The sequence below is a fragment of the Varanus komodoensis genome, unplaced genomic scaffold (assembly GCF_004798865.1).
Source record: "Varanus komodoensis strain SLA01 unplaced genomic scaffold, ASM479886v1 scaffold82, whole genome shotgun sequence".
NCBI classification, from domain to species: Eukaryota; Metazoa; Chordata; class Lepidosauria; order Squamata; family Varanidae; genus Varanus; species Varanus komodoensis.
In genome coordinates, this window is record NW_025336508.1 from 1,587,160 (window position 1) to 1,596,945 (window position 9,786).

General features: G+C 57.2%; 1 protein-coding gene across 1 annotated transcript in view; it reads left to right on the top strand.

The window, feature by feature from the left end:
- Nucleotides 1–3,152, top strand: part of LOC123036773 (transferrin receptor protein 1-like) — a gene marked incomplete at its 5' end in the record, with an annotated part of 20,285 nt that extends 17,133 nt beyond the window's left edge. Inside the window, 2 exons of the mRNA XM_044456206.1 lie at nucleotides 1,304–1,444; nucleotides 1,774–3,152. Coding sequence (XP_044312141.1) covers nucleotides 1,304–1,444; nucleotides 1,774–2,016 — 384 coding nt within the window. The remainder of the gene's footprint in view (nucleotides 1–1,303; nucleotides 1,445–1,773) is intronic.
- Between the last annotated feature and the right edge of the window lie 6,634 nt (nucleotides 3,153–9,786).

The window sequence follows — 9,786 nt, forward strand, 5'->3', positions numbered from 1 at the left end:
TAGTGATGCTAGATAGGGAAGGGAGGCTGACAGCCACACAACACACAACACGGCTTCCGCAAAAACAGGTCCTGCCAGACAAACCTTGTGGGATTCTATGGCAAGGTTTCGAGATGGCTAGATGGAGGGGATGCAGTGGATGTGGTTTACCTGGATTGCAGCAAGGCCTTTGACAAAGTGCCCTGTGATATCCTGGTGGAGAAACTGAGGAGTTTTGGGATCCACCAAAGCACTGTCCGGTGGATTAGGGCATGGTTGACTGACCGAAAGCAAAAGGTAACCATTAGTGGGGAATCATCGGGATAGCGGCCAGTGACAAGCGGGGTCCCCCAGGGCTCTGTCCTGGGGCTGATCCTCTTTAATCTTTTCATAAATGACATGGAAGGAGGGGTGAACAGTCTGCTGATCAAATTCGCAGACGACACTAAAACTGGAGCAGTGGCCACAACTGAGGAGCAGGTACTCCGGATCCAAAAGGATCTGGACAGACTATGGAAGTGGGCAGGAGACAACAGGATGGCGTTCAATGTGGATAAGTGCAAGGTCTTGCACTTGGGGCATAGGAAAAGGTGTCATAAGTACAGGTTAGGGGACAAGTGGCTGGAGAGCAGCACTTGTGAAAGGGACCTCGGGGTGCTGGTTGACTGCAGGCTGAACATGAGCCAGCCGTGTGATGCGGTGGCCAAGAGGGTGAACACCACCCTTGGTTGCATAGCCAGAAGTGTGGCTTCTAGATAGAGAGAGGTATCACTACCGCTCTACACGACTCTGGTGCGCCCGCAACTGGAGTATTGTGCTCAGTTTTGGGGCCCTCATTACAGGAAGGATATAGCCAGGTTAGAGTCAGTGCAGCGAAGGGCCACAGGGTTGGTGGCCGGTTTGCTGGGGAGGCCAAATGAGGCAAGACTGAGGGAACTGGGTCTCTTCAGCCTGGAGAAGAGGAGACTCAGAGGGGATCTGTTGGCGACATGCAGGTATGTGAGGGGATGTCACACGGAGGTGGGCAGAGACCTGTTCTCCCCTGCAGAGGAAGGCAGGACGCGCTCCAACGGAGCCAAGCTCAGGGAGCCAAGGATCCATTTGGATGCCAGGAAGCACCTCCTGACAGTCAGGACCCCCAGGGTGTGAAATGGGCTTCTACGGGAGGTGGTTGAGGCCCCATTGGTGCGGGCGTTCAAGGACAGGCTGGACGTCCACATGGTGGGCATGTTGTGAGCGGAGCCGCCTGGAGCCGGGGGTCAGACTAGATGGCCCGGGCGACCCCTTCTGACTTGCCCTGTTTCTATGTTTCTCTTCCTTGCAGGGCCTGGGCTTGGACCTCCAGTGGCTTTTTGGGGCCCATGGAGATTTCACTCGAGCCGTCACTGGCCTGACGGAAGATTTCGGAAACACTGACCTGGACAACAAGCTTGCTTGTCGTGAGCTGAATGACCGGATCATGAAGGTGAGTCGTCGTCTTTTTTTCCCCTCCCTCCCTGCCTCCCTCCTGGGCCATAAAGAGGCCCGTGTGGGAGGACTCACTGATCTGAGTGAAGCTGGATTGACCCAAGCCCCCCACTCCCCCACAGCCTCGAAGGAACTGGGTCTATGCCCAGAAAGCTCTCCAGGGCCCCTCACACCCGAGCTGGTCAGGTGCTCATGCTCGGTCTTGGCTGGCTGCTCCTGGGGGTTCTGGTTGCCCCTTCAACGCAGATCTGTGTTGCCTTGCCCAAAGGCATGTTCTCGGGGGTGGGTGTCCATGTCCATCTCTCCTCTCCTCTCCTCTCCTCTCAGGTGGAGTACCACTTCCTCTCCCCGTATGTCTCTCCCACGGACGTTCCCTTCCGCCACGTCTTTTTTGGTTCCGGCCCCCACACTCTGCAAGCGCTGGTGGACCACCTCCGCCTCCGGAGAACCAAGCCAGACGCCTTCAACGAGACCCTGTTCAGGAACCAGCTGGCCCTGGCCACGTGGATCATCCAGGGGGCTGCCAATGCCCTCTCGGGGGACATCTGGAACATAGACAATGAGTTCTGAGGTGGCCGAGCGCTTCAGGGGCGCCGCCACAGGGGGCCTCTCCTCCTACGTAGTAGCACATCGCAGAGTCCCCTTAGTCCAGGGGCAGGTGACATCCCTTTGGGGGTCCTCTGTTGCGGGCTCCAGGCTGGGGCAGCAGGACAAACCGCAGGCAGGCCGCTCTCGACTCTTCCTGCCCCCCTCCCTGTCTTCCTCCTCTTCCTCCTCTACAGGAGGACTGCCATGAAAGGGGCGGATCGCTCATGCCCTAGGTCTGAACTCATGCTGTACAGAGGCCTCTGGCACAAGGTTGGAGGCCCTTGGAACGGGCTGTGCCTCCTTGACTCTGCTCCTCTGGGCATGTGCAGAGGCCCGGACTGAAACGCCCCCTGGCTGGGGACCCTCTGGCCCAGGGGCCAGACCTGTCCTTTGGGGTTCCTCAGATGGCCAGGCTGCCCTCTGTTGGCCCGTCTCCTGGCTTTTTCAAAGCTTTGTCCCTGCCTCAACCATTGAAATGCCCCCCCCTTAGTGATGGGCAGGAGGAGATCAAAGCTGGGAGCTCCTGGCATTTTGCACCCCTCCTCTGTTACCTTTGGCCCCGCCCAGCATGTGAAGTGACCTCGAGAGTTTCTCCCAAGTTGAAATGGGCCCTCACACTGCAAGTTTCCCAGCTCCCAACTCGGTGCAGTTCAAAGCACGTCATAACGTCCTGGAATGAATTTTGCTGTGAATTAGAACTGCTCCTGGCAGCATGGGCTATGCGGGCTTTGGATGATGGGTGTTGGTCCAAGCCTACCAGTAGATGCCTGGTGGGGGAAGGCATGCCTGCAGGACAGGTGGGCTGGGGGCAGAGCAGTCTATCTGTCGTATGAGGCGAGGAACTGCCTCAAGTCGACCAAGAAGGGATGGCCTGGGCCCATGCATGAGTTTGCACTCAGCTAGTTCTGTTCTTTTCCTACTTCTAATGCAGGTATTTTAAATATTTTACTGATTTAATTATGCCATTCACTTTTGTATATTCCTATGACTGATTTAATGGTTTATCTTTTAACGCTGTGAGCCATCCTGAGCCCCAACACTGGGAATAGGTGGGATAGACATACATGTTATCATAATAGTGGTTTTTTATTTTTTGCAAAACAGTAATTTAACGCACAGCTAATGAAATGTTCCATCCCGCCGTGACAGCAGGCCCTTCGGCGAATGATTCCTGCTTTCCTTTGAACAATGGCCTCTTGCATCCCAGTGAAATGTTTTCAGGCTTCACGTGGGCCGAGGATGTCTGAGCAGACGGGAAAGAGGCCTCTGGCAAGCGGGAGCTTCTCTGGCCCACGCGATTCCAGGTGTGCCATCCGAGGGCAGAGCAGGACGGGCCCGGTCTTGCATCCTTGGAACGCAAGGCTGGCGTGTGCGGAGTGCAGGTTTTCTGGAGGGGGTGAGCTCCCCACCACCATCGCCCCCTTCCGTCAAGGGCGAGCCGGCCTCTCGTGCATGCCGGGCCGGCTGAGGGGCCAGCAGCATCCACCCAGCGGGGCTGCGTGTGCAGCCCTGCCAGTCCCATCTCCCGCGGAGAAAGCTTGAAGCGAGCGTTCTGCTCCGGTACAGGCTGTCTCCCGTTCCTGTGCTGGATGCCTCTGGCACAGAGCGCACGTACGGCTTCCGCTCCGGCTTAGCTGTCGCCACCGAGCAAACGCAGAGCTCCGAGCCGCCTTCAGCCACGCAGAGCCCCTTCCGACTCGTGCAGGGGGGCTGCCAGCGGTGTCAGGCCGCTGCGTGCATCCGAGGCTGCTCTGCTGCGATGGATGGTGCGCGTGCACCTCTGACGCAGGGAGGGAGCGCTAATTGGATTCCTTTGAGATGATGTGTTTCGCAGCTCCCGAAGCCCAAGGCAAGGCGGTTTATCTTGCAAGATTTGCCCTGGGATGTGAAACTCGTCAAACTCAGCGTGTTTACAGTCTGACTCAAAAGGGAAGGGATCATGGAATCCACGCTATATATACACTCCAGAGTCCATCTGGCCCCTCTGCCCTGCATCCCATAATGACCTCTAATAGGATTGCCGCGAAGTGCTCTGCTGCCCACCCATTTCAGTGCCCTAGTGCCCAGTCCGTGAAGCCAGAGAGCTGAAACTTGGCGTGCCTGTTCTGGGGACCGTGGGGTTCGGCAGCTCGGGGGCATTTGGGTTTTTCAGGGCATGGATGTTTAGGAATCTCCCGGTGCGGATGTGGTCAAAGCCTGCAATGGCATCTCCGGCCACTAGGGGCAGCCTTCTCTAACCACCGGTTTGTTTTGCGACCCTGCAGTTTGAAATCAGGGGGGAGATTCACAGGGGGCAGGACAGAGCCCCCCCTCCCCATGAAGTGGATAGACCTCCCACTCAGGGGGCTGTGGGGGTCCACCTTGCAGCTTCACTCAAGTATGGGGCCAGGATGTGTCCAACTCCGAGTAGGTTTGGCTGAGAGTTCTGCTCAACACCACCCTCCCGGGAGGAAGGCTGAATCCTCCACCTCAGGGGTTGATTCTGGAGTGACAGTGGAGCCACTTTTCCCTGCTGCCGGACGGGCATGGGTCTCGGTGTCCTTCCTGGCCTGACCTACCTCACAGGGTTGTTGTGAGGATAAAGCGGAGCAGAAGTCGGCTGTGCAAGCTACCTTGGCTCCCGTGCAAAAGCAAAACAGGCAGGATACAATGCAAAGTAAGAACACGAATAACTCAGGCCTGCGCAGGTGGGTGCTCGGATGCGCTGCGCCTGTGGCTCCCAGGGCAGCTCTGAGGTGTGCGCCCCCCCCCCCGCGGCTTCCGGGAGGGCCCCCGACAGCCACCTGGCAGGTGAGTCACCCCGGCAGCCCAGCCTGGGTGCCTTGCTCAGAGGGGTCCTTCCCAAGATCCTGGGGTGGGCAGGGGGGCGGAGACCCCCTGTGCTGCAGCCTCCCGAGCAGGGCATTGTGGGGGAGCTGGGGAGGAGGGGTGGGCCGCCTGCTCCTGCTTCCTTCCGTCCAGCAGCGGCTCACCTGTGCTCCGCGCCCGGGGGCCACACACCCTCCCCCTTCCAGTGGCGGGAGGCCTTGAGCATCGAGACTTACATAACAATGGAGTGTCGGGGAACATAAATATTTGACTCTCCAGAAACAGGCAAAAATGGAAGGGGTTCATTTCAGGCGATAGCTGAAAACAATGGCTTAAAACCCTCTGGCCTGAAGATGGCGCTGCGGGACTGCTGTTCGGTCTGCGTCCCCCCCCCCCCCCCCGTGAAAAGTAAACACATTTGCCACGGGAGGCAAAATGAAAAATCGAATTATGGGTCAGAGCCGCAGGCCACCTCTGCAGGTGGGGGGCCATCTTTTCAGCCTGTGGCTTAACTCTTTGCAACTCGGCTGCGCCGAAAACGAGCTTAGAGCCACACCGCTGAACCGCGCGGGCGCTCCCGCGTCTCGCCCGCTGCTTGTGAAGCGCCCTGCGCGTGCGTGGTGGGGTGCAGTGACAGCAGACACCGTGAGAGCCACGGTCGGGTCCTTGCAAAATCTGTGCCTGGCAACCCACTGGGACGAAGGCGCCAGAGGGACCACCTGGGCCTCCCAAGCGCCTGCCTGCACTTCGGTGCCTCATCCGAGATTCTCCTCCAGGTTTCCCTACTGCCCGAGATACAGCGGTGGGCTACAAGCGGAATGGCCTTTTCCGTGGTGGCACCCCAGATCTGGAACAATCTCCCTAGAGAAACTCTGTTTAACACCCTCTTCGCTGCCTAATTTCTCCAGAGTTTAAGATTGTTGCTGCCTCTTTTATTCTGCCACTTTTAGCTTATTTTGCATGAACTATGTAGATTATGGTGTTTTTACAAATCTCTTATTCGAAGTTGTCCTGATCGCTTTTGAGGGTGGAGGGAAAAGTGTGGTATAAATCTGGATTCTAAACATGGAACTGAACTTGGGAGTAACCCAGTGAAACTGAGCAGTGATAGGAACAGGGTGCATGCACGGGCGCCACATCCAGCACAGCTCGCTGGTGAATGAGCCGCAGCAAACGCAGCTTGCGCCGTTGCCTCTTTGCGAGCAGAGCCACATCAAGGACAGTTGCGCTTAGAGACTTACGCAGTCATAAGGGAATTAGATGACATCACAACAGAGCTAGAAAGCAAAGACCGAGGAGGAGTCTCCTAGCCTGTGGGCATTGCAAGTGGGTTTTGACAAGAGGAAGGATCCCGAGCACTGGAAGAACACCAGCTTAGTCTCCCCACGATTCACTGTGTGGGACACTTTCCAGGGATTTGGGCTGATCTGCAGCCAAGTTCCTGCAGCAGCAATGCCTGATTAATTTTGTGAACATGACAGCTCAGGGCCCAGGCAAATGGCTGACGCGCGTCTGGGCATAGAAAGGAGATCATTGCGGCTGTCTCTTTTTGTTCATCCGTGAGACACTATTGAAAGTCCTTGCATGGACTTCCCAGTCCTTAGCAGAAGTGGAATGCAATATACTACGGCTCTTTAGCCTCCGGCAGGTCCAGGCATAAAGGTCTCGCTTATCGTTTAGTGCAGCTGAATCATTTTAAAAAGAGCTCCCAATGCAGCGGGAAGGCTGGCTGGGCAATAGTGTTGTGGCCAGAGGGACTCAGGAGATCTGGGTTCTGGTCCACACTCAGTGGACCAGACTCCCCCCACCCCACCCCACCCCCAAAGCGTACAAGTTCACTGGGGATCCTGGCCAGCCCTGTGTCGCCTACCTCACAGGGTTGCTGCAGGGATAGAATGGAGAGGAAGAGAACGGTGGAAGCTGCCTCAGCTTTCCTTGCAAGAGGAAGCACAGGTGTGAAATACACGCAATGAATGCAATTCTTCATTTCAGCAGACTGTCTGATCAATTGGCCCCGATTTACTCCTCTAGCAGGTATTTTTGGAAATATGCGGGGAGTCAGCCGAAAAGTGTCATATTGGGGGTGGGATAGGGCCTTTTAAACCCCCTTGGCCAGATGTTCCCTTCCACAGCCCCAGCTGTGGTTGGATCCCCCCAATAAGGCAACTTTTCTCAGGTTGCTTGAGAGTCAATAGGAGACCTGAAGGGGGGGACACATGATGCCCGCAAGCAATCCCCTGGCTGCCTTTGAGTGCACATCTTGAGCATGTGCACCAGGATTCCCAGTGGCTGTGTGGGCTGGGAATGATGGGGCTTGCAGGGTAGCCCATCTGGAGGGTGCCAGATGCAGGAAGGTTGGTGTGTTCATGCTTGGCTTAATGTTGAATGTATTCGAGCCGGTGTAACTACAGCACTTGGATGTAAGCTCCATTGGGCCCCATTCTGATGGCATACACTCATCTTCTAAAACACAGTGAGTTTTACAAACCATGTTCAGCCAGCTGAATAGTAACCTTGGCTTTTAATCAGAAATGCAAGCAAGAGATGCTCCCATTTCCACTGCTGGAATGCAGTAGAAAGTAAGCTTGTCAAAGGCAAGAACTACCTAAGCCCCATGTGGCTAGTTTCCCCATTCTCTGACTTCCCCTTTGCCTGGGGTGGACAGCTTTGGGAGTTCTGCTGGCAAATTTGCTTCTCTATGGGCCACCCCACCCCACCCCAAAAGTGTATAAGCTAAATGTAGCCTTTTAGCTCCTACGCAATAAAGTTGCATCTTTTTTGTATTATTAAAAATGAAAACAAACCGTGAGATGAAAGCAGAGACGGTGGGCCTGCACTGGAGGGCCATATGCCGTCTTGTGCTAATCTTTCACACCCTACAGGAAAACTTGAAAGCCTCGTTATCACCTCATTCGTTTGGCAAAGCAAAGCATGTCCGCCATTTGCCCGGTCCCTGGAGCAGGCGCAGCCTCTCCCTGCTCTGGAAATGCCCCAGAGCTGCATTCCCTGTGCTCTTCCTCCACGGCCCAGTGCTGGGGGATGGTTGTGCCATCATCCTCAGAGCAGGAGGTACCAGCAAGTATATCACAGGTACTTGCTGGTACCTGTGATATATTCACAGGTTGTGAAGGGGCCACATAGGCCTCTGTAAAGCTTTTCCCCCTTTTAAAATATATGCACATGGATTTGAATATATCCATAGCAATGAATGCATATGGAACGCAGGTGGCCGGTTTGCAGGGGAAGCCATGTGAGGAGAGACGGAGGGAGCTGGGTCTCTTCAGCCTTGAGAAGAGGAGACTCAGAGGGGACCTGTTCGCCACATGCAGGTACGTGAGGGGGTGCCACGCAGAGGTGGGCCATGCCCTTAATTCCCCTGCAGCGGAGGGCAGGACATGTTCCAATGGAGCAAAGCTCAGGGAAGCAAGATTTCGGCTGGATGCCAGGAATGTGTCCTGATGGTTAAGGGTGTCCTGCACTCCGGTACCAGCAAGAAGAGGCTTTGACTTTCCTCTGACAGCCTTTGAGGTACTAATAGAGGGATGTCACGTCACGCATGACGCACGCCTAGAGAGATGCAACCCCGAGCACTGCCATCGCCTAGATGAAAGTGGACTTCGTGTGCTCGTGGTGGCGTGCTGTGAACTGGTTGTGATTTCCCACAATATGCAGTTAGGGCCACGCAGGCAGGTCTGGCTAGCAGTGTGCGGACAGCTGTTTTCTCTTCCCCCGACTCACTGCAACTGCAGAAGGGGAGCCAAGAGGGAGCTGAAGAGCTCAGGGATCCCACTGCCCCCGGCAACGCCACCCCTTTCAGCATTCCCTGGCATTTCCAAGCCGCTGTGCCAGGATATTGATTGCTTTCCACTTCTGCGCCACCCCATAACCCGAAGGCTCTCCCGGCAGCCTACAACGCCTCCATTTCACCAGCCTGGAGGACTTCTGGCAAACCTTTGATTGCTCAGCCAGTGTATTTTTGGTATTTTTGTCCTGGGTTAACCAGCAATGGTGGCTGCCTTCAGGAATAATCCGTCAGAGTTGGAACTCACTTCCACAGGATGTAGCGAGAGCTGCCAACCAGGGTGGCATTAAAAGGCAAACTCTTGGAGGTTGCCAATGGCTCCTAGAGCTGATGGCCACGGTCTCCCCCAGTATGAAGCATGCCGTGAGTGCAGGTTGCTGAGGAACACGGGGGGGAGGGCGGGGGGGGGGCGTTGCGGCCAGTCCGGCTTGTGGGCTTCCCACAGCTCACAGAGAACATTGGGACAGACGGACCTTGCCTCTGGTCCAGCCTGGGCTTTTCTCACGTTCCCAACTGTCACGGGCAGGGTGTGTGCGCAACGGTGGCCCTCTCATAAGACCGGCAGAACGAGGATCCTGGCTGGATTGGTCCTGCGTGATGCCGGCCCAGCCTCCCCCAACCTGGCGCCCCCTACGTGCTTGCCCCGCAACTCCCTTCGGTGATGCGGGCTGCTGGGACACGCGGGTCCAGTCGGCGGCGCCCCCTCCCAGCCTGGCCCTTCCGCGTCCGGCCTGCGCGGCAGATCTACGGGGGCCAGAGCTCGGGCGCCGCGCAGCACGGGGCGAGCAACCGGTGGCGAGGCGCGGGCTGCGCCCCAGGGCCTGTCTGCGCCCCCTCGCGGCCGGGGCACGCGGGGAGCAGCGGCGCCGGACCTCGCCGTCCCGGCGCGCCCGCCGGAGCCGCTGGTCCCGCGTCCGCTCGCCTGTCGCGGCGCCGGCTGCCGCCTCGCGAAGCTGCGCAGTCATCGCCGCCTGTTACATAACCCGGGCGCTGAATTAATGAATGGAGGAGCCCCTTCCCCCTTCTGGCCACAAACTCCGCCGCGCTCCGCGTTAACCCCTCGCTGCCCTGCTCCGGGGATCCGGCGCGCCCCGGGCGCAGCGCGGCGCGGCGCAGCGGGGCACCGGGCCCGCCTGCCGCCG